This window comes from Jaculus jaculus, chromosome 13 (genome assembly GCF_020740685.1).
Source record: "Jaculus jaculus isolate mJacJac1 chromosome 13, mJacJac1.mat.Y.cur, whole genome shotgun sequence".
Lineage (NCBI taxonomy): Eukaryota > Metazoa > Chordata > Mammalia > Rodentia > Dipodidae > Jaculus > Jaculus jaculus.
Genome location: NC_059114.1, coordinates 86,375,550 through 86,400,245, shown reverse-complemented (window position 1 = coordinate 86,400,245; position 24,696 = coordinate 86,375,550). Strand labels below are relative to the sequence as shown.

Sequence of the window (24,696 nt, the reverse complement as noted above, 5' to 3'; positions counted from 1 at the left end):
CAACTATGAACACTCTTATGAAGGGGAAAAAAAAACCCTCAAGGGGTCGCCCTCTAGGTGTAAGAATCTTTTAATCCACTGGCAAACTAGGCCAAGGAGGAGCGTTAGACAGGGCACCGGCATACAGCCTCCGCAGCCTGGACCCGGGGAAGGACATTCACAGTCTTCTTTCAGTTCAGCTGAGCAAGAGAAAGAAGAGGCGGAGGGAAGGAAATGAGGCGCGTGTGACCTAAGAGCCAACTGCAAGGCGTCGATCTTCCTGGGTTCGGCCGTGAGGAAAGCGACCACATCACAAAACGGTGGGAGAGCCCCTACCGCCAGTGACGTGCAATGATGGGGAGGCTGGGCAGCGGCTGGAGTTGGGGGGGACGTTGGATATAGTGCCAGTTTCAAATGTTGAATTACGTTCTAAAAACAATCTGTAAGAGCAAGGTGACATCTTTACAGAGGAAAGACTGATGCCAGCGACTTGCTTGGAAGAATGTCCTTGGTCAGGGCGCAGGCTGGGAGCCTTTGCAGACGAGACACTCTTGACCACAGGTGGACAGCCACTGGGAGATGGGCCATGACCCAGAGCCTGCCACGGCCTATCTACTCTTGTACACAAGGCCAGGCAGTTCTATAATTAAACGTTTCAAAATGGAAAAAGCAATCTTTAGGTGGTAAAACCATGGCTCACCAGCTCTGCTCTACAGATGGTGACAGAAATAGCCATGAGCTACTATTTCTAGAACTCAGTGTGATTGTGACCAAGTGCCTGGAGAACAGACCTTCAGAGACGGGTAAAGAGCAAGTGACAAAAGGGATATGCAGACGTCCCTTAGTGGCTTCCAGGACTTCTCTATCAAAATGTGCAGATGGTGAGCTGGGCGTGGTGGTGCACGTCTTTAATCCCAGCACTCGGGAGGCAGAGGTAGGAGAATCGCAGTGAGCTCAAGGCCACCCTGAAACTTATTTTGCAAGTAAGTACTTTTAATTACCAAACCAACCCCCCAGCCTCCTTTCTGGATATTTTCAATACATGGCTTATCTACAGACACTATGGCTATACTCTCTCTCTTTCTGCCTCCTGGAATTTGTGACACTCTCCATGGATGACTTCAGAAGAGTGCTGTGGCGTACAGAACAGAGTTGATAGTGGGATGAGAACTGGGCCACGTGGGAACACTGTATGATTCACTCGAATCCACTCTTGACCCCTAATGTACCCTAAAAGGGCAGCCTGGAAAAGCCCCCCCCCCCCCCCCCCCCGCTGTCTGCATTTCAATGTCTGTCTTAGAATCCACTAGGGAGCAGACTTTCCTCATTTCGCTTTCTACAGCCCCACGAGGAGTTTTATACGCCCCCACGAGTAATTTCCCCAGCTGCTAATGCCAGCTGATGGGAAACGATACTCCACTTTCATGTTTCATGACTTCAGGGGCTCACTTCATCTCTCACAGCTGATTTGACCACTTTCTCAAATACTTGAGGTTGTCTAGCTTTAGGTGGAGGATGGGGACAGGTTATCCCCCAAACAAGTGTGTGCTGAGTACCTAATTACCTAAGAAAAAAACGAGTTGCCTCTGCCATTAATAACCTTTCCGAAAACATTATTTTTTAACAAAAATAATAGGTCCTTGACAGTCCAAAGCTTTGGTTCTGTAAGGGACAGGCAGGAGGGGAGGCTGTATGGGAGTCCAAGGGCAGCTCGGTTCTTTCCTGCAGGGGAGTGGCGACGGCTACACAAAAACGCAGGAGAACACACAAGGTTCAGTTCAAAACACCCCTAGCCGGGCGTGGTGGCGCACGCCTTTAATCGCAGCATTGGCGGGGGCCGGGGGGCAGAGGTAGGAGGATCGCCGTGAGCTCAAGGCCACCCTGAGATGACAGAGTTAATTCCAGGTTAGCCTGGACCAGAGTGAGACCCTACCTCAAAAAACCAAAACAACAACAACAACAACAACAAAACCACCTCTGCCAGTCAGCTTCCATCTTGGCCTGTGTGCCCGCGGGGTAAGAGCCAGTGAAGACCGGAGTGACCCACTGGAACCTCTCAGCCAACTGCTCCAAGCTCACACCTGTACTTCTCCTTTAGTTCTTAAGGATAGGGTCACACCTTGTAGCTCAAGTAGCGCAGGCTAGCCCTCCGACTCAGTCCTGTGGTGCCACTTTCCAGGTACCAGGTGGGCATGACTCTACCTGGAGTCATTCCCACGCTCCCCGTGTGGGCACAATTACATTCTGGGGTGAGCTTGCTGTGGGTGTCGGGGGGCCATCTACTCAATGAGAACTATGAGTCTGAGCGTGTAACAGACAGGAAATGATTCACACACCGAGCCTGACTTATCCATTTCCTATCCAGTCAGTGTGCTGAAGGGAATGTTTGAGACTCGCTGGGTGCCTGCCGCAGAGAACCCACAGCCCAGAGCTCCACCCGAGGGTCCCGCCCCGGGCTCCACCACATACCTGGCGCTCCGCACGTCCAGGGTGCCCTTGAGCTTCTCCTCGCCGTCGTTTTCGAAGTACATCAGCTTGGACTGGCGGAGGACGAACCAACGGCGCTTCCAGTTTCTGCGCGACAGCGTGGAGGAGCCGCCGCCTTTCTTGTGCAGCCAGCCTTGCTTGAGGGCCTCCTGCTTGGAGCGGAACCACAGGAAGGTCTCGTCCTTGAGGACGCACCAGCGGCGCTTCCAGGAGTTCATTAAGCCACCTGCTCCCCGAGGATGGGGCGGGGAAAAGGATGAAGATGTCAGACTGAGGGAAAAGGTCCGAAGCAAGTCTTCTCTTTTTGTTTTTTAGAGGTAGGGTCTCGCTCTAGCCCAGGCTGACCTGGAATTCACTCTGTAGTCTCAGGGTGGCCTCAAACTCACAGTGATCCTCCTACCTCTGCCTCCTGAGTGCTGGGATTAAAGGTGAGCACCCTGGGTGTGGCCTCACAGGCCCTTCCGTGAAGGACGGGTTGCCTGGCTGCGTTCAGGGCGCAGAGGACGACATTACAGCAGCCTGGAGCGCCACTCCAGAACGCTGGCCCCTCCGTGTGCGCACACTGTTCCTCCTCACCGAACTGAGACTCTTCTTCAGTGCTCACATGAATGACAGTTAGTGAAAACACCCCACGTAGGAATGAGCGCTGAGCAGCGGGCAGGAGCCATCTCCATGTGGGTGACCAGGTCAGCTCCAAATACCCCACAGCGGGAAAAACTGTCACATTTTACACATTTCCTTTCTGATTTGGCCAATGTGGGAAAAGGAATTATCTGTGATTTTAGAATTTAGTGAGGAGGTCTCACTTTTGGGGGATGAAAAAGCATTAAATCTGGGCAAACCCTTCTTTAAAAAGAAAGCATCATCTTGGGTTAAGATGGCGGCATAGGTACCACGCCAAAGCTGCCTGGGGGGAAAAAGACCAAAAAAACTCAGCAAAATACACACTTTTACTAAAAAGTGAGGTGTATAGGAAATTGAGGCGGCAGCGGAGAAGTAGAAGAGTTATAGAGCATCCAGAGCCTGCACAGGCGGGAAAAGCGGCTCCGGCAGCTCGGCCAACCGCCGCAGCCGCGGCGTGGCAGAAAACCGCCGGACTCTCGGCTCGAGCCGCAGGACAAGCCAGGTGCGGGATTTTCCCCTCACACCGCGCTCTCCGCGACTCGGGAAACGTGAGGGGAGAGCGGCAGCGAGCAGCGGAGGAGCAGACCGCGAGGTAGAAGCACACGTGGAGCAGCGAGACAACCAGAGCAGCTGCGGCTCGCTCCCCTCCCCCACCGCCTGAGCCCAGCTCCAGCGAACACAGCAGCGGCCCGGGACCGGCCACGCCAACTTGGGCTGACAGCGGGACCCAAGCAGGAGCAGAGTTCGGCAGCAACTTCAGCGGCTCCAGCACCGGTACCAGCGGCCCCAGCAGCAGCGGACCCAGGAGCGGCAGCGGCGGCAGATCCCGCAGCAGCGGCTTCGGGGGGAGCAGCGGCGGTGGACACGGCAGCTTCAGCAGCGGTGGTGGCAGCTATAGGAGCAGCAGAGGCAGCAGCAGCGGCTCGGTTTGCCCCGTAGGAAAAGCAAGTGCCCAGCTCCAGAAATCAGAACAGCAGCCCGACGACCCAGGCAGCAACTTGACTGAGACCAAAATCACCCAAGGTAACTGGGATTGCACCAGGGAAGGGTCTCACTTGGTCACAAGCTGACTGGGATCCCTCAACAGACCAGAAATCTAAACCTCTTTGTTGATAGAGGATCTGGTCATTATAATAACTACTCTTGCATACATACTCGGGGCTGTTTTTGATTGAATGTGTACAGTGTTTAGTTAAATTTTAGAATCTACCTGTATTTTATTCCACTCAGCCTGCTTGAATACTCCTATAGCAGGGAAACTCAACCCCTAAGAACATCTTTGTAGATACTCTGAGAGTCTTAAGAGCCACACCTAATACCTTAAGGTCCTACCCTGAAAATATATTACATCAAATCAATTGATACAGCTAAGAATACACAGCTAGCTAGAAAATCCAAGCATTAACTTAATCCAAGATGCAAAAATATATACATTATAACACAAGAAAGCATCATCTTAAGCCGGGTGTGGTGGCGCACGCCTTTAATCACAGTGCTCAGGAGGCAGAGGTAGGAGGATCGCTGTGAGTTCGAGGCCACCTTGAGACGCCATAGTGAGTTCCAGGTCAGTGTGGGCTAGAGTGAAACCCTACCTTGAAAAAACAAACAACAAAAACAACAATAACAAAAAAGAAATCATCATTTTAAGATGGCTAATAAGCAGAAGATACAAGGTTGAGATAAAAAACAAAGTTACCTGCTGTCTATGCTTAGACTTTAAATCTGAGACAGCTTAAGTGGAATTTATCTAGTATAACTTGTGTGTGTGTGTGGGGGTACTAGGACTTGAATCAGGGGACTTATACACACTAAGCAAGTGAGAGCCCCCCCCCCCAACACCAAACTTCCTTCTTTGTAAACTTGATGTGACGCAGGGTTTCAGGAAGATGCTTGGGCTGGCCACAACCCTGCCATCCTCCTAACTCAGCTTTCCTGGTATCTGGGGTCTGTGCTACCACAGCCAGAGGACAACTTTTTAAAATTGAGATAAGTGTGAAAAGAATTTACAGATTAAAAACAAAAGTTTCTAGACACTGATAGCAGATTCCCCGAGTGACAGCTCACCATTCTTGTTCAAAACTCTTCTCAGAACAGTACACTGAATATTCTCTACTTCAATAATTCACTACAAAATTGCTCATGATATTGTCTTTGGCTCACACAGTAGTAAAAATATTGGAGAGGATGAAAGGCTGACACAGTCCCTTTCCCAGTGAACCGCCCCATCTCCCCCCTCACTGTCAAGCGCTCCCTGCTGGCCCGGCTGAGACACCCCTTGGGACACTGCCAAGCTCCACAGCTCTGTCTCAGCCAAAACTGGCCAAGGCTTATCAGAATGAAGCATTTTTATTTTTCTGACTGGTGATTTTAATCTGCATTGATTTTTCAAAACAAGCCCAGGGGAAACCGGTGACAAAACTGTTCTGCTATCTTACTATCTTTAGAGTGATGAAGCTTAGTCAAGGGTGTCAAGAATGATGGCAGCCACGGCAGCCGCCCTCACCGCGAGCTTATGGCACCTGCCACTTCTCCGCTCCGAGCAGCCCTCGCTCCCTGCCTCCTGAGCAGGTCCGGGTCAGCACCAGGTCCTCACTGAGAGGACCCGCAAGGCTACCCTCCTGACTGTAAAGCCTCCAGCAAGCTACTTACCTGGGGGAACTCGTGGTTGCCTACAAGATATAATAGAAACTGGACTGTTTTCATTCCTCCTCTTTTGTTGAAAATTTCTAGCACTATTTTATCTAAGCCTTTATTGAAGATTAAGTGATGCTGTAAGCACTCAATACTTTGTCTTTTTAAGACAGGCCCCACATAGCTTACACTCAGAATTGACTTTAAATTTATTTATTTATTGGAGAGAGCAGGCAGAGAGAATGAGCACACCAGGGCCTCCAGCTACTGGAACCAAACTCTAGATGCATGCACCACCTTGTGCACCTGGCTTTACATGGGCACTGGGGAACCAAACTCAGGTCCTTAAGCTTTGCAGGCAAATGCCTTAAGCATTGAGCCACCGCTCCATCCCCAGAATTTATTTTAATGCTTTATGTTTTTATTTTTCCCAGTGTTATTTATTTTAATCAGGAAACTATAGAAGACATCAATGGTATGTATTAACAGTGACATAGAGGGTTTTGAATCAAACTTATGGGATTGGATAGATGGCTCAATGGTTGAAGGTGTTTGCTTGCAAAGCCTGATAGCCCAGGTTTGATTCCCCAGTTCCCATGTCAAGTCAGATGCACAAAGCGGAGCGTGCATATGGGGTTCATTTGTAGTGGCAAGAGGCCCCACTGTGCCCATTTTTGCTCTCTCTTTCTCTGCTGTCTGTACCTCAAATAAATAAATAAAATATTTAAGAAACTTATGAAAATGATTGCTCATTAAGGAAAGGGAAGTCTATGATACAGAGCTTATGTTTACCCTACCTTTCAGCTGCAACCATAAGTGTTTTATATATATATAATGGCCATTAGACTTATTTTAAAAAGGGAGCAGACACAGCAACAACAATAATAAAGTGAAAAGAAAATCGTAAGTGAAGAGCAGAAAAAAATACAGAGGACAAAAGAACAATTCCTCAAAAAGGATAAACACAAAGAAAGAAGACAGACAAAATAAAAACTCAAAGGCCAAACAGAAGAAAGACAGCAGTGGAAAACAGGGTGAGAAGAACTGTAAGTACCAAGTACTTGAGGATGGAGAAATAGGGAAGAACAGAGGCTGAAGGAGAGCAGAACCCAGAGCAGCACCTCGGGGCAAGGGCTCTTGTGATCACGCCCCTCCTTAACTTCCTCTCCCACCTGGCCTAGGACCGTACACAGCACGAGGGGGCCCTCCTCATTTGACCATCGATGTAAAGCTGCTTCCCAAAGCTAGTAATAATTAATTACAGTGCCCCATTATCCCGGAGCCTGAGTGAGGCTCTACATCAGACAGGAAGCAGGATGAGAATGAGGCCCGAAGTACAGAGGCGCCTTAAGGTGTGCATGTTCTACGGTCCACGCGGCACAGTAGGTGTTTAACAGCAATTGAAGCAGATGCTGAAACTGCTCCTCACATAAGCACTGTGGCCGTTTAAGCAAGCCATGCCCGTCCATCTTTACTCTGCCTCCCAGTGTTCAGGAGATCCTTTTAGGGTCTGTAACCCTTTGTGTTTGTGAGTGGTGAGGGCTGGGGGTTAGAATGGGTGCCTACCACTTCCAGCAGTAATGGCATCACGTTGGCATGTGCAGAACAGTAAGGAAGGAGAGAATGTGAAATGGGAATGAAGCAAGAGACTGACAGTTGAGGCAGTGTCTGTGAATTCTGTCCTGTCCTCCAGCGCCCACCCAGGGGAGGCTCGGCCACGTTCGTCATGGTGGCAGCCCGACATTCTGCCAACATGACAGTGACCTTCATCCACCCAAAGCGGAGCGAACACCGCGGTGAGGATGGACTGAGGAGAGGGAGGGCCGCCGGCCGCACCTTTCATGCACAGGAAGCTGTGGAAGTAAGGCAGGGTGACGCAGCTGTACACGGAGTCGCGCCGGCAGGAGAGCTCGTCGTCCGTGTCAAACCGCGAGTCAAAGTCCTCTTCGCTGTCCTCAAACTGCAGAGGGAAAGAGTGAGAGCCGCGTCGGCCGAAGGGCCAAAGCAAGCGGGATGGCGTCCGGCACAGGTCAACATGGAAACACGCAAGTAACTGGCAAGCAGTTCATCACACTACCACGAAGTGCCACAGTCAGAGGAATTCAGAATCACAAGATACTAATTTGTAGACCAAATGGTTCGCTGACCTGGTCCCTCCAACACGAAACACGCTTTGATTCAAAGGCTCTATGTTTAAAAATAACATGGTCATTTTAGAGCAAAATTCTTTTTTTTTTTTGGAGGGTCTCACTCTAGCCCAGGCTGACCTGGAATTCACTATGGAGTCTCAGGGTGGCCTCGAACTCATGGCGATCTTCCTACCTCTGCCTCCCAATAGAGTATGATTCTAATCAAACCATGAAAGAGTTAATAAAAGTAAACTATTTTGAAAAATCCAGAAAAGTGCTTCAGGCAGCACTCTAGTTACTGCCCAGCCTCCTTTCTTCTAGTAGCGTACTCAATAAGCTAATCTTAAATCCAGAAAATAGAGAGAACATGCAGGGTCCCTTCTTACTGTGTGATCTGGACCATGAAAAGACGGCACTCCTGAGGTTGTGCTCTGGCCTCCACAAGCCTGTGCGCGCACACACACACTTACACAGACGCATGTGAACGTACCACACACACGCAAACATTTTAAACATTCAAAAAGATTCTCCTGAAGAAGATGACTCTGAAATCTTGTTTGGGGGCAGATCGGCTTGATGCAGCCAATCCTGAAGAGGGAGGTGGGTGGGGAGGCAGCAGGCGCTGTCTGGGGTGAGGGGGAGACGGGACTGCAGACACTCACGGAGGACTGGGCCCCCTCGGAGCTGAGCCGGTACGCTCCAGAGCTGTTGTAGGTGCCCACGGAGCATCTGCAGCCCGGGGACCAGTGGCTACCGCAGGAGTTGGAGAAGGCCACGCTGCTGCCGGAGGTGACGGCGCCATCCTCGAAGTCGTCTTGGTCATAATCGTAGTCCCCGTCCGCGGAGGGCGGGTCCCCGGTGTTCTGGGGCACGCAGTAGGTGGACTCGCCGCTAGAGGAGTTGTGCAGGCTGGCAGAGTCTTGCACAGACGGGGCGAGCAGCACCGTGCTGTCGGCGCTGGGGCTGGTGGGCACCATGGTGTCGTTCATGTAGGGGTCTTCCTCCGAGGAGTCGTCGCTGGTCCGGATGCCGCTCGTCCGCTGGTCAGAATGGCCGTGCTCGCTGGGGTTGGGGGAGTCCTTGAAGGCGTCGTCATCGGCCTCGAAGCCCTCGTCTACCTCCTCCTCGGGGTATGGCTGGCTGAAGTTGAAGCTGGGCTTCTCCCCACCCCTGCTCTCGGCAGGCGCGCCAAGCTCGCCCGCAAACTCGCTCCCCACGGACAGGGAGCGCTCGATGTTGCGGACGCACTCGTCAATCTCGTCGAAGTTGAGGGACTCCAGGAACTCCTGGGCGGCGCGGCAAGCCTCGTCTTCCAGCCGGCGCAGCTCCTCGTCCCGCAGCTGCTGCAGCCTCTGCAGGGAGGCCTCGGTCAAGGACAGCTCCCGCCGCTCCTTCATGCGCTGCAGGTCCTCGATTTCCTTCTCCAGGCGCAGGATCGCCTCCACCTGCTCGTTCTCCTGCTGCTTCGCCAGTTCTCGGGTCGGGTCTGCTTCCTTCTGGCTCTTCTGCAAGGCTTCCACCTCCCGCTGCCTCCTCGCGTCCTCCTCCTGGACAGGGGAAAGAGGACTTCAGAATGCTCCATGGCTAGGAGACCAAGCATTTTCCTCCTGTTGTTACATACTGAATTGCGCCTGCCGAACGCTGCATGCGGAAGTCCTATCCCCCAGCATGCTGGGACGCGACAGGGCTTTCAAAGAAGTGATTACATTTTAGACGAAGAGGGTGACCCTGAACCCAGTGTGACTGGTGTCCTTAGGAGAGAGGATTGGGGGACAGACACCAGAGCACACAGAAACTGGTGTCAGGACATGGAAAGGTGGCCCTCTGCGAGCCACAGGGGAACCCAAGCGTGCCGCTACCTTAACCTTGATCCCCCAACGTCTGGAATCGTAAGGAATTCAATTTCCCTTGTTTAACTGGCCCTTGCTGGCACACTGTGCTGACGCAGAGCTAGGACGCCAACATGGTGCTAAGCCGCTTTAAAGAAACCGCTCTGTGATTCACGCTCACATCACTCAGTAAGCTCTGCCCATGGCAAAGTTGGACACTGGACCATACACATCCCCCAGCCCGCGCTTCCCACACTCCCACTTCACTTCAGCTCCGGATACCAGCATCACAGTGTCTGAAGTGGGAGGGAGGCAGAGGAAAGAAAGGCCAAGTTGCCGCAGCCCTACCTGCCGCGCGCGGAGCTCGGCTTCTCTCTGCGCCTTCTCTCGTTCCCTGCAAGCCAGGGAGGAAGCAGGAGGTGAGTGTCAACCACAACCACAGCGCCACTGCGCATCAAGCCCTGGTCCTCTGTGGTAGTGCCCAGTGGAACACTGAGCCTTGTGGGTGCCGAGTAAGCGCCCTACCACTGAGCTACACCCCAGCACTGATCGTCTAAAGAGCTTTGACAACAGCGAGTCAAAGGGAAAAGCACAGGCCTCTCCCTTTGGCGCTGTACCCGTTCTGTGTGTGACGAGAAACACGCTCAGAACGTTTTACATTTCAACTGCCCCCAAATAGCTGTTTGTCTCAAGCAGCAAGTTCTGCAGATCTGCCGGGGAGTTCCTGACAGACACTGGGTGTCAAACTCCAGGTGTCCTCCGCTGTCTCTGTACCTTTCCTCTTGCTCCAGTCTCTTCTTTTCTTCCTCCTCCCGCCTCTGCCTTTCTTCCTGCTCGCGTTTCTCGGCCAGCAGCTGCCGGTAAGCTCTGCGTGCCAGCTGGCCCCGGAGCTGCTTCTGGAGCACGATGGCTGCTTTTTTTAGGTGCACAAATCTCCTCCTCATGAGGAAGGCCCTGCAATTCTTCTGTATCGTTACCACACCGTGAAGGACCTTTCTATATTGCTTCCTGCAAAGGAAAACCAGGAGAATAGCCGCTGAGGCAATGGGGCTGTGAGCCATTCAAATAAGCTTATGGGACAAAGGGAGAGGACCCAGTTTTGGGCAGATCATCTCCTCATGGAGACTGGCAGTAAGAGGAGGAAGTTTAGCCAAAAGAAAGCCACAGAAAAACAAAACAATGACAACAGACAGAGCCAAAGTCAGAACTCTATCACTTCGTTGGCTAAATAACCACATTACCCCTAACGGCAACTCGCAATGGCCTGGCGCAGCCTGGGTAAACAGGGCTGAGGAGATGTGACCCACTCCCCTGTTCACAGGAAAGCCGGCAAACCACCAACCAAACCGAATGGCACCACGGTAGGGCACCTCGGGCGCTTCAAGAAATGGAGTGTCTGGGGTTCACAGAACCTAGCTGCCCATGAAGAAGTTGCCCTGACGTACAAGCAACCACAGCATAGGTCTGTATGAACGGACGGATCCAAGCTGAGCGTTCCTCACCCAAAACCATGAACTTCTGAGTGCTGACATGCTTGGGTTCAGGGTACAGCTCAGTGGTTCAGTGTGCGCTTAGCACACATGATATGCTGGGTTCAAACACCTCAGCCCCGGGGGAAAAAAACCCAACACAAACTACCAAATTCTGAGGCATTTTTTACATTTCAGATGGTCAGATTATAATGCAAACAGTCTTAAGTATAAAATTCCCTGAAATCGGTAATAGCTGTGGTCCCAGGAACGTCAGGCAAGGGCGACTGAGGCTGTAATAGCAAAGGAAATCGTGGGGCTGCCGAGACTTCAGAACACAACACGGGGGAACGAGGCCAACCACTTCAGCGTCTCAGAAGAGCTCCCCAGAGAGCCGTGCAAAGGACACAGAGAAAGCAGTGTCTTTCTTTTCCTTCGAGTTCCTACCCAGGCCAGGCTGACTGGGTGGCTGCTCCAGTGGCTTAAGACATCGACACTGGGGCGTTCCACTACACGACAGGGGACTGGTTCTTACCGTGCCAAGTAGCCCAAGACGTGGGCACGGATCACCATGGCCGCCCGGTTAACCTCTTCTTCCCGCAGCTTCTCCAGTTTCTGCTCCAAGGATTCCCGCAAGAAGACCTGCCCGTCAGACGCAAACGACTTGGTTGGTGGAAGGCAGGTGGCCAGGCCAGGGCCCTCTTTCCCAGGCAGCACCCCTACTTTCTCCTGACTGTATCTGCTCTCACGACACGTTTGCTAGAACGGCACACCTTCCACGGACTAATCCACTTTAAAGTCCAATAAAGATATTAGAAGAGCAAAAACAACGAAGACATACAGAAGAAATCACATCTCATTTTTGTTGTTGCTGTTGTTACTATTACATTCGACAGTCCTAAAGTGCCTGTGAAAGTTCCCAAGGTCTGTGTCGTCCTGATCCACACAAACAAGTGATACGGACACAGGAAGGGGAGGGAGGGAGGGGCAGAGGGCAGAATCTCAGCGAGTTCTAAGATAATACTGTGCTCTCTTGTAGGAACCCTCACTCTTGCTTGCTAAGCGATTATTATCTAACCATCCTGACATTAAAAGCTTAAATGCACACAGAACTGTTTGTATTAAGAAACTGAGTCTAGCCGGGAGTGGTGGCACACACTTTTAATCCGAGCACTCTATTCAAGGCCAACTTGAGACTACATAATGAACTCCAGGTCAGCCTGGGCTAGAGTGAGACCCTACCTCAAAAAAAAAAAAAAAAAAAGAAAAGAAAAGAAAAGAAAAGAAAGAAATGAATGAATGAATTCTGACGGCTGGGGGGATGGCTCACAGCTAAAGGTGCTTGTCTGCAAAGCCCGCTGGCTGGGTTTGATTCCCAATTACCCACTAAAAGTCACATGTAAAAAGTGGCACATGCATCTGGAGTTTGTGTGCAGAGGCAAAGGAGTCCAGAAATGCCCATACACACAAATAAAAAATTAATAAAATCACTTTTTTTCCCCTGAGGTAGGGTCTCACTCTAGTCCAGGCTGACCTGACTGGGATTAAAGGTGTGTGCCACCACGCCCAGCTCAATAAAAAACATTTTTTTTAAAAAGCAAGTAATTCTGAGCTCGGGGTGATGGCTCGTGCCTTTAATTCCAGCATTCAGGAGACTAAGATCGGAGGACTGCCATGACTTTGGGGACAACCTGAGCTACACAGTGAGTTCCAGGTCAGAATGGGCTACAGTGAGACTCTGTCACAAAGAAAGGAAGGGAGAGAGGAAGGAATAACTGATTCTGGAGGCTGGGAGATAGCTCAGCGGTGGGAATGCAGCATCAGAACTCCTGCCTCTTTTGTTCTTGCATGGGCGTGTGTGCGCACATGCACGCGGAGGCCACGCTTTCCTCAGGTGTTGTGCCCCCGTTCGTTGATCTAGACGTTCACTGATCTGGCCGGACTAGCTCACCAGCAAGCTTCAGTGCTGGGGCTCCCAGCATGCACCCCGCGCCTGGCTTCTGCGAGGGTTCTGAGACCCAAACTCAGGCCCTCAGGCTCGCATGGCAAATGTCGACCCAGGAAGCCATCTCCCCTGACCCAGAAGCCTCAGAGTTCGTCCCGATCTTGGCTTTTCAGATTTAATACATAGACAAGAAAATCTGAACTATTCAACTACCCCCCCCCCCCCGCCCCAAACAAACTAGTTTCCACTGTTCCTGCTACGAGACCGCATGGAGTACAGAGTTTGCTTCATGCTCCCGAGTCATTCTGGCCTAAATGGTGTGTCATCTTCTCCAGAATTGCTACTGCCTCTTCCCTGACATCTGTGTCAGAGGACAAATGCAGGCTCTGGTGGAAGGACAGTGGTGGTGACATGAGGAAGGTTTACACTCCGACGAGCGGTACACTGACTGGGCGAACAAACGGTAATGCTGGGCTGGAGAGATAGCTTAGCGGTTAAGTGCTTGCCTGTGAAGCCTGAGGACCCCGGTTCAAGGCTCAATTCCCCAGAACCCATGTTAGTCAGATGCACAAGGGGGCGCACTCATCTGGAGTTCGTTTGCAGTGACAGGAGACCTTGGCATGCCCATTCTCTCTCTCTGCCTCTTTCTCTCTCTGTCTGTTACTCTCAAAAAAGTAAGTAAAAACAACAAACAAGCAAATAAACAAATGGTAGTATTTGTGGAGACCAGGAAGAACAGTCCTCCTTCACTGGCAGAAGCTGAGGCTTGTCTTCCTGGCCTCAGGAGTCAGAGAAATGACCACGTCTCTTTGACAAACACTGGAAAGACAGCTCCTGGCTCTCCTGTAAACTTCCACTTTGGGCAGCTTTGTGCCTTCACTGGCCCGAGGAGGAAGAGGCTCTCAGAGGCACGCCTTAGCTTCATTAGGGCCATCTGCGTCGGGTTTCTGCAGCAACATGAGGAAGTGGTGCAGGGGCCTTCGGTGACGTCAGGACCCAGCGCGACCAAGCCAGCGTGACGCAGTCCTCACTGCGCACATGATGGGCTTTGCAGAACGACAGGGTCCAGCCACAGACGGCAAATGCCACCTCCGCCCTACGGACTGTGGTTTAAACATTCAGTCCCCTAAAACTTCCTCAGAGCAGAGACTGTGGACTCTGGTGGTCGTTGTTTGCTGAAAGGCCGTGGGCTGACGCATAAATACTCATCATTGAGCCCATGCTGCCAAGTACCTCGCATCCTATCTACTGAAAGGGGATCTGGGGGCCTGGTTCACCTCGAGTGTGATCCACCAACATAACATCCGTGTAAACAGTTACGTTAGGCACACATGCCTAGCTCCAGATCTGCGGGGGAGTGGAAACAGACACTCGCTGGGGCTCAGCAAAACTGCAGCTCCCACTTCAGAGAGTCTCACGTGTCAAGGAAGTATGCACACGAGGGATGAGCGACAGGACACCACCCCGTGTTCTCTCTGGCCTCCAAAAGCACTAGGCAAGTACATCTGTGCATATGTGTGTACACCTCACAAATACCACATCACACACTGAGAGAGAGAGAGAGACAGAGAGAGAAAGAGAGAGAGAGAGAGAGAGAGAGAGAGAGAGATAGATGGATGGATGGATGTGTGTGTGGGAAAGAGGGAGAGAGGGAGGGAAAATAACAAAGTAAAAAGAAATGCTTTGGTTGAAATCAACACACTATCACATATGTGATGGCATATACCTATAGTCTCAGCTACTCGCAAGGCTGAATGGAATGATTTCTGCAGCCCTAGAGTTTGAAACCAGCATGGGCAACACAGCGAGGCCCCATAAAAGAAAACAACAAAACACCTGGGGTGTACCGCCCCCAAACCTTAGGTATTTTTGACTGTGATTAAGCTTCCTGGGGCTGCAGAGAGGCTCAGCATTTAAAGGCATTTGCTTACAAAGTCCGACAGCCCATGTTCAATTCCCCAGTGTCTACGTACAACCAGATGCACAAAGTAGTACATGCATCTGGAACTCATTTGCAATGGCAGGAAGCCCTGGTGCACCCACTCTCTGTCTCTCTATCTCTCTCTCTCTCTGTGCTTGCAAATAAAAAACGAAATTTAAAAAATTACCAAAGGCTGAGTTTCTTACTTAGCAGCAGGCAGAGCTGTGGTCTAGGGAGTCAATCAGTGGGGGTAGCTCCCTGCACTAAGGTGTGCTTGGAGCTTGTGCTTGCTGGTGCTGTGAGCTCTTGATGTGAGCTCTCTCTCTCTCCTATGGATGTATGTATACTGATGTGGACTCTCTCCCATGGATGTGCGTACAGTGATGTGAGCTCTCTCTCTCTCTCTCTCCCCCATGGATGTACGTACGCTGATGTGAGCCAGCTTCCTAAGCCATGGTGATGCTTCTGCTGTACCTATGAGCCTGAAATCAACTCTTCCCTTCCATAAACTGCTTCTAACTGGGTGTTTGTTCCAGCAATGAGAAGTCGTAACTACAACACAAAACTGGTATGAAGAGTGGGCTTGTTGCTGCGATAAATCTGACCATGTGGGTTTTGGTCTTTGACAGGAATGTGGAAGAATATGGCACTTTGTACTGGAGAATCTCTGCAGTGTGATAAGCAGAGCTTGATGGGTTATTCTGGTGAGAATTTGAAAATGTTAAATGCAGAGAATAGTGGACTGTGAAGTCTTGCATATGAAATTTCAAAGGGGAAGAAGAGAACTTTGTCGAAACTTGGCTACTGGTGGAAAGGCTGGCTCCATTCTTCCACCCGTGCCCTAAGAATCTGAGCAAGGTTGAATTTAAAAGTAGTGGACTGGTGATCTTGGTGGGAGGGACAGAATAGGAAGATATGAAAGATGCACAGCTCATCACAGGAAAAAATTTAAGCAAGTTTGAAGTTATGGGCCTAGAGACTGGTTTTAGGTTACTTACACTAACATTGTTCAGCATATTGCCATCATTAAAGGTGGGCCAACTGTCCTACACTGGGACAATGGAAATGGTGCCTTGAGAATGAGCCCTGGAAGGCTGAAGCTAGAGGAACATAACCTCTTGTGCAAAGAGGAGGCTTGCAGGAAGAATGCTAGGCACTCTGTTCTTCCAGGCCAAGCTTTATTTATCTCCCCCACTCACTCGGTATTGCTTTTGGAAGCGTGATAAGTGCAGGAAAGTGGGTTGTGAATTGCACACAGTCCCAGCAGCCACGGAGATGCAGCAATGTGAAGCAGAGCTGAAATCCCTGCGTGGAGGCCCAGTGAGGCACTGTGGGGAGCTATGAAGATGAACCATGCTTCGCCATGTAGATCCGAAGATGTTCTGGATATATCAGGACTGTGGAACAATTGCCGAAGAGAGCCGCCATCTCGGGAAGAGTTTTTCCAGAGCTGTGAGTAATCCAGCTAGAGGAGCAGAGCTGGAACCCCAGAGACTATGTCTCTGGTTATAGATACTGGGCTTGGAACTGGGGATGATTGGTGTTTGCCTGCTGGTTACTGATCTTGAATTGGTCCACTCACTTTTTGTTATGCCTTTATTTGTGATGGGAATGTTTACTCCGTGCCATTATGTGGTGGAAGTAGGTAACTTGTGTTTTGATTTCATAGGGCTCACAGATAAGAGGTAGTCTTGAATCTCAGATGAGGTTTTGGGCTTTTAAATGTTAAACTTGGTGAAGACTATGGGGACTTTTGAAGTTAAGACTGTGTTTTGCATTGTAAGATGGTCATGAGTCTATGGGACCAGGGATGGAATGTCGTGGCTTGAATGTACTGTCCATATAGCCTTAGGTGGGGTCTCTCTCTGGCCCGGGCTGACCTGCCATTCACTCTGTATGCTCAGGGTGGCTTCAAACTCATGGCGATCCTCCTACCTCTCCCTCCTCAGTGCTGGGATCAGAGTGCACTACCATGCCCAGCTAGCCTTAGGTACTTTTTATAAATAAATGTCTAGTTTTATATTTTAAAAAAGGCACAAATACTGGCTCTCTTTGGCTACTACAGCCTACACAGTGTAAGGCCTTTGCAAGTACTGCACGGACGCTGAATGGAAACAAGGTGAGGGCTGCACCTCTCGGGTTGGTATGAACTGGCGGTGCAGCCCCTCTGTCACCACGGAGACGTCCTCCCCACCTGCTGGGCCCCGGGACAGCAGCCCCCCGCTCCATGGCCATGCGAGGCCCACACAAGATTCACGAGTGCCTGTGGCATGTGACGCAGCGCAGTGCGGCTCTGGCATTTTTCATTAAGCTTCCGTGCTGGGGAGATGGCTCAGTGGTTAAAGACCCGTGCTTACAAATTCTGTCAGCCTGGGTTCGAGTCCTCTGCACTCACATATAGCCAGATGCACAATGTGGCATATGTGGCTTGAGCCCGTTTGCAGTGACAGGAGGCCCTGGCATGCCCATACCCTGTCTTTCTGTCTCTCAAATAAGTAAGTAAATAAATAAAGATTAACCTTCCTACTTCGTCTTGAGCAGGCAAAGCCCTGTGAAAGGAGATGTGCCACTGGGGGTGGATCCTGAGTCTGGCTCTAAGGTTTTGTTTAGAATCAGCTCGTGCTAGCTGGCAATGGAACTTTTCTCCCTTATAGATGGAATGCTGATGCGAGCCAGCTTCGGGCGGGCTTCTGCTGCACTCTGTGGTCTCAATAAATCCTTCCCTCCCACAGGCTGTTTCTGGTCAGGTGTCTGTCCAGCAGTAAGAAGATAAGTGCAATAATGCCAAACACACACACACACACACACACACACACACACACACACACACAGCAATACTATATAACAACAGAAGAGAAGCAATGAGGGTGGAGGCCTTCCAACCCCTTTCTGCCCCTGCGCTGCCCACCCTCCCCCCCCCACAGAGCAGCAGGGCAGCTGCCCGGGTTCGGTGCCCATAGTTACATTTGCGTTTTTCCTTCGTGGGGATTTTGGGCAGCTCCCTGACAAGGAAAGGAGAAATCACAGATTGTGCGGCTAGCTCTGGGGGTTCAGGGTACACTGCTGCCTACTCAGCTCCCGTCGGCAATAAGGGGTTAGGACCTCTGCCACAGCAGCGAAACCAAAAGGGGATTTTGCTCTTCACCTCTGGACTGCGGCTCTGGCAGCCTACGGGGCTCTCCAGGCTGTCTGGCGGCCTCCCACACAGCAGCTGCTATGGGGGCAGAGGTGACATTCCAATCACAGGCAAAGGCTTTGGGAACACTAGGTGCCCCAGTGTGCATGTGTGTATGCACACACGCAGGTACACACATACACACACACACATACACATGTGACATTTCAAGGTGTCCCCTCATGAAACACTGTCTCTGATGAGCCAAGGCCTTCACATTGTATTTGAAAGACAAAGCTTTCAGTGGGCATGCTTCCAATGTTAAAAACTGTTGATTAAGAGTGTCTTGGGACAGTGTGCCTGGTAGGCACAGCCCTGCACGTCTCGGAGCCTGGTGGCAGCTGTTCTTGCCCTGTCACTGTACCTTGGTCTTGCCCAGCTGCCACTCGCTGCTGGAAGCATCGTACAGCTGCAGCAGCGCCGTGCACTTCCCGCGGACGTCCTCGGGCACAGCCAGGCTCCTCATGAGCACTTTATACCTGCGACACAGAGGCGTGGTTGGCACTCCCTAGGGCGGGGAGGGGGATGGAAGGGGGAAGAAGAGCCCAGGCAGACCCTCTTGCCTCTTGTAGAAGTCCTGGAAGGGTCTTCGGACTGCGTACCCAGCCTGGCGGATCCTCACCGTCTCCAGCATCCCCGAGTAGCGGAGCTGGTTCAGCACGACTGCCTCATCAAACCGGCCTGGCATCTGCAGTGAGTGAAAATGAGGGAAGCCAGGAAGAGTTAGAAGGCACAGCACTAATGAGGCCATGCATGCCCTTGTTTCAGGGAGGGTGTGTACACTTGAATGCTCACACACAGAGGAACTCAAAATGTACACAAAAACACATATTAAAAAATGAAACCCTGACGCCCCTCACCAACCAACCATGACCATCACCCCGGCCAGTCCTGCCCTGTCCACCACCAGCCTGCCCATTGCCTCCCTCACGTACTGTGAAGAAAGTCCCAGATTTTATCCCATTTGTAAATTACGTTAGCGTATGTCACAGCTTGACAGAACTATATTGTATCTTGACCCACACCAACAAGTCCTTAATACAGAAATCCACAGGCAAGTACTTGACTCACTAAGTTCGTAACTGCACCACCATCTTAACACCCGCTGGCTGCAAGATGCCAAGTGCCATGCAGACACCACTTTACTTAATGAACTTCAATTTAAAGGTACTTTTTTTTTTAGCTAAAAGAATACAATAATCAGTGAGGGACGGACACACACACACACACACGCACACGTTTAAAACAGACGAGAAGAATTTAACTTTGCTCCGCTTCCAACACCCCCCTTATTGGCAGCTGCACGATGAAGGAAGCCCAAGGACACACAGAGGAAAGGCAGGAAACTGGGCCAAGACTCGGCTTCTGAAATCTGCTCTTATCCGCTCGGCTGCCAACTGGCATTGGTGGCGGGCCCTTGTGTCTCAGGGAAAGCAAAGTGGGTCATTTCTCACTTAATAGCTTTTCGGATGCCGTCTCATTCTTCCAACCCAAGCGGCCGTTCCCTTTAACTAACTTGTATTTTGTTATTCTATAGAACTCTTGATGCAAGGACCAAAAAACAGAGCCTTAACTGATGAAAACTTACAAAAAAAAAAAAAGTGCCTTTAAAAAAACACAGCCAATAATGAACACAAAATGAAGCTTCAAACCATGTTATTCTGCACACTTTTAAAAAGCTAGTTTAAAAAAAAAAAAAGAATGTACTACAAACCTCCCCGATAGCTTTTAATGAGCAGCTGCCCACATCTCTGGCAGGCTGAATTCTCTCACAAATGTCTTCCACCAACACTGTGGTCAAGATGTCTTTACTTAACAGTGTTCTAACTGAGTGTATCCAACAGACCAGGGCAGCGAGCCAAAGGGCAGTCGCTCTGATTTTCAGTCTTTTGCATTTAAATTCTCCTTAGAAAAGCATAAATAAAATCACCCTTGGCAAATCTTACGTTGCAGCTCTGGTTTAAAGGCTGGGGTGGAGGCTACGCAGTCTAGAAGTATTTGGTGACAATGCATCGCCTACATTATTTTGGGAGTAAGATCAGACCAGCAGCCATGTAAAGAATAGTTTAGAATGAGTCTACAAAACAGCAGAGAGAGTACCAGACTTACTCTAGTCTGCCATACCGTGATACCAGAGAGACCTTTTAAACGTAATTCCTAATCGTTTCAGGCTCAAAGACACGAATTCCAAACTGCTCTCTCGACAGCTTTCGCAGGGCTTGAAGCACAGGCTTTGCTTGTCACTTAGACCCCGTCAGTCTCTCTTTAGCAAAGCCGGTGCAGTTCCTCAGCCTGGCACCTGAGTTATGAAAGCATTCCGAGAGCTATGACTCAAGGGCACTCACCATCGCCGGGTCCTCGGAGGCGCATTCCACCTTCCCTTGGGCTCTGGGGGCAAACTTCACATGGAAAACAACGGCCACCCTGACCTCTTCCCCGCAGCTAAAGAAGCCGGGCCATAACCACCACCATTCCGGTGCTTTAAAAAGTGCCCGGTCGCCATGACAACCCTTGCACTCCGGGCTAATTAGTGTGGTGTGGTTTTAGGATTCCATACAGCCCCGGAGAGGAGGGGGCTGGGAGCCGCGGCTCGGGACGCCCCTGCCATTGTATTTCTGCCCCCTCCCAGTCGGTTAGCCCGAGGAAGGGGATCTATAGGCTGCCGGTCGCCCTGGGCAACCCACCCTGCGGTCACGAGGGGCATCCCTGGCTTTCCATTGGCTAGCCTCTTTTCCTTGGCAACTTCCTTTTCTGGCGAATTTAACTTTCAAAGATGTCACAGCTGGAAGCTGGACCAGAAGCAGCTTAAGGGCATTTTGCTTTTCAAAACTTTCCTCACGCACTCCCGTCTTGACGGACACCAGCTCTCCAGGACCCCAACAAAGACAGCCTGCAGGGTACTGAAAGCCAGGCTTGAGCACGACAAATAGGTTAGATCTGGACCAACTCTGACCCTAGGCAGTCAGTCACATTTAGTGAACGATTAAGAAACACCAGTCATGTGCAAGGTTTTAGGATTCCTGTGTAGGGAAGACACACAAAAGTGGGGGCTGGGTTTGGTTTCCAGGATCTCTTTAAGTTTAAGAAGGTGCTGGGTTAAGAAAAAAAGTCACCACTTGTAAGCAGGGCGTGGTGGCTTATGCTTTAATTTCAGTACTCCGGAGGGTAGCCGTGAGTTAAAGGCCATCTTGGGCTATAGTTAGATATTACATCACAAGACCTCCAAAACAAAACAAAACAAAAATATATATACAAAGCCGGGCGTGGTGGCGCACGCCTTTAATCCCAGCACTCAGGAGGCAGAGGTAGGAGGATCACCATGAGTTCAAGGCCACCCTGAGACTACAGTTAATTCCAGGTCAGCCTGGACGAGAGTGAGACCCTACCTGGAAAAACCACACACACACACACACACACACACACACACACACACACACACACACCGGAGAAACTCTAATACTGAGTCACACTGAAGACACAAGGAGGCCGTGGGTGTGCTCGTCCCCAGCTCCACATACGACTGCAGCGACAGAGCGCATCAGTCAACACAGCACCTGGGAGCAGAGGCAGGAGGATTAGAAGTTTCAAGTCATCCTCAGCTACACAGCAAGTTTGAGAACAACCTGGGATACATGCCACCCTGTCTCCAAAAGAGAAAGTGAACCCAAGAGAGACAAAAAGAAAAAAAGAAATGTTGAGCAGATGGGGGCAGCCCAGGGACTTGCCAGAGCATGGGGGGGCGGTGGTCCCAAAGTGTCGCGGGGGAAGGGGCAACGCATGAGGAGAAAACACATTAATAGGGCTGGAGAGATTGCTCAGTGGTTAAGGCACTTGCTTGCAAAGCCTGACAGCCTGGGTTTGATTCCCCAGGACCCAAGTAAAGCCAGATGCACAATGTAGCACATGCATTTGGAATCTGCACCCAAGAGGCCCTGCTCTGACAGTTCTCATTTGTTCCCTCTCTCTCCCTCTCTTTTATCCCCTCCCCCCTTGCAAAAAAATAAAAACAAGTATTTTGAAAAGTAAAACAGCCCATCCTTGAAGAACCTCCCCTACCTTTGAATAAATTATATGGTATTCATATGCATACAGCTAGACACAGTACACACTCAAAACAGCTAAAAGCATGTGCCAGGGTGTTAGTGAGGAGAGGCATTATACTGTGAAGTGTTTGGGGAGGGAGGCGGCTCCAAAACAGGGAATGACAAATACTGAACTATTAGATAGCACTAAAGATGAAATAAACCACGTAGATAATATGAAAAATTTCAATGTGATTATGTAAGTCTCAAGTATTTCAAGAGTATTTCTTAGAGAGAAAACAATCTATGGAACTACAGTGAACTCTGGAGGCTCGACCTAGGGGACAGTGATCGAAGGACAGAGAACAGGGAGCCAGTGAGAGACCGCAGGGAGGACATTTAAGAGTGGGATGGCTCAGATGTCAACCAACTGATGTCAGCCTGAGTGGATAAAGCCAGTGTGGTATTCAGGTGTCCCCCGCGGTGCCAGGACTCCTGTAGATAGCATGGCACAGTACGTACACACAGCCCACACATATCCTTTCAGACACGTCAAGTCATCTCTTGTTACGTACAAACCTGCCTGCCTATTACAAACACAGACTACTTACACAGTATTCCTAGTATCTACTATGTAGGCATATGCTAGTTACTGTGCCAATAACTGCTATGCTAAACTACCTGTACAAGTTCAGATCAGATGCAATTCTTTTCAGATCTTTCCAAGCCACAGCTGAGGCACAGAGGCTGACTACACGCATTCACGACAGAATAGTATTTGACCATAAAAAAGGAATGAGGCCGTGACACAACTATGTGAAAGAAGCCAGTCTCAGAAAGCCGCATGCTCCGTGATTCTATGCGGATGGAATGTCCAGAAGGGTCGGGAGGAACAGGAAGTGGGCTGGATGTAGCTTGGAGCTGAGAGAAGACCCCATGGAGGGTGAGCAGCTGGGACGGGGTGCTCCTCTGTGAGGTGATGAGCATCCAGAATGGGTGGTGCAGTGGAAGGCATTACCGGGGATGGGTCAAAGCCACTGAAATGAACCTTTACATGAAGTCTGCCTCAAAAAGTCAGAATAGGGCTGGAGGGGTGGCTTAGCGGCTAAGGTGTTTGCCTGCAAAGCCAGAGGACCCAGGTTCGATTCCCCAGGACCCCCGTTAGCCAGATGCACAAGGAGGTGCATGCATCTGGAGTTTGTAGTAGTTGGAGGCTCTGGTGCAACTATTCTCTCTCTTTCTCCCTCTTTTTCTGTCAAATAAATAAATATATAAATAAATATATTTGTTTTGTTTTGTTTTTTGTTTTTCGAGGTGGGGTCTCACTCTGGCCCAGGCTGACCTGGAATTCATTATGTAGTCTCAGGGTGGCCTCAAACTCACGGCGATTCTCTTACCTCTGACTCCAGAATGCTGGGATTAAAGGCGTGTGCCACCATGACTGGCAAATAAAATATTTTTAAAGTGTTAAAATGAAATAAAAGCTGGACATAACAGTGGAGTTACAATCTGGATGCCAACAAGTTTGAGGTCATCAAGCCTTCAGAGTGAGGACTAGGCAGGCAAGGGCTATCTAGGCAAAATAGGCTCAAAAAACACACATAACGTAAAATAATACTAAAAGGCTGGGCATCGTGGTGCATGCCTGTGTTCCAGTGTAAGTAGTAGACCCTGTCTCAAAAGGGGGCGGGCGGTAGGTGGGGAGGCAGCCCAGCAACATCATTTGTGTATCATTGTGAGGTTCTGGCTCTGATCCCCAGTAGTGCTGGAGAAAGAAAAAGGAGGAGAGAGAAAGGGAGGGCAAAATATAGGCCATTGCAGAGACATTTAAAATAGCAAGAAAGGGGCTGGAAAGATGGCTTAGCAGTTAAGGCACATGCCTGTCAAGCCTAAGGACCCAGGCTGGATTCTCTAGGTCCCACATAAGCCAGATGCACATGGTGGCGCATATGTCTAGAGCTTATTTGCAAGTAGCTAGAGGCCCTGGCCTGCCCATTCTCTCAGCCGCTCCATTCCTCTCTCTGACTCTAATAAATAAATCTTTTAAAATAAAATAATAAGCCTGGCATGGTGGCACCCGCCTTTAATCCCAGCACTTAGGAGGCAGAGGTAGGAGGACTGCTGTGAGTTGGAGGCCACCCTGAGACTACAGAATAAATTCCAGGTCAGTGTGGGCTACAGTGAGACCCTACCTTGAAGACCCAAAAATAAATAAACAAATAAAAAGAAAATAAAAAGCCAGAATGAAATATATTTAGTTTAATTTATACTTGAGTAATTTAATCAGAAACAAAAGAAAAAGAAAAATCTTCTGGGGAAGAATGAAAAGAACAACTTATTTTCCCACAAAAAGGCAGAATACTTAGGAAAACAACTGACAAGAGAACAACTTAAGCTTTCCACAAAAATAAGTGATGAGAAAGCGCTACTTTCCTGCCATTGTACAAAAACCAACCGGGGACCTTGAGAAGAACCCAGGAGAAGG

The 24,696-nt window shown here is 50.2% G+C and overlaps 1 protein-coding gene across 2 annotated transcripts in view; it reads right to left on the bottom strand.

The window, feature by feature from the left end:
• Nucleotides 1-24,696, bottom strand: part of Myo10 (myosin X) — a 230,524-nt gene that overhangs the window by 25,843 nt on the left and 179,985 nt on the right. For both annotated transcript variants that reach the window (XM_045133108.1, XM_045133107.1), the window contains exons 20-27: nt 18,753-18,877; nt 18,554-18,668; nt 11,684-11,790; nt 10,454-10,687; nt 10,028-10,073; nt 8,513-9,397; nt 7,558-7,681; nt 2,449-2,692 (exon numbers count right to left, since the gene is read on the bottom strand). In XM_045133108.1, the coding sequence (XP_044989043.1) occupies nt 2,449-2,692; nt 7,558-7,681; nt 8,513-9,397; nt 10,028-10,073; nt 10,454-10,687; nt 11,684-11,790; nt 18,554-18,668; nt 18,753-18,877 (1,880 nt within the window). The remainder of the gene's footprint in view (nt 1-2,448; nt 2,693-7,557; nt 7,682-8,512; nt 9,398-10,027; nt 10,074-10,453; nt 10,688-11,683; nt 11,791-18,553; nt 18,669-18,752; nt 18,878-24,696) is intronic.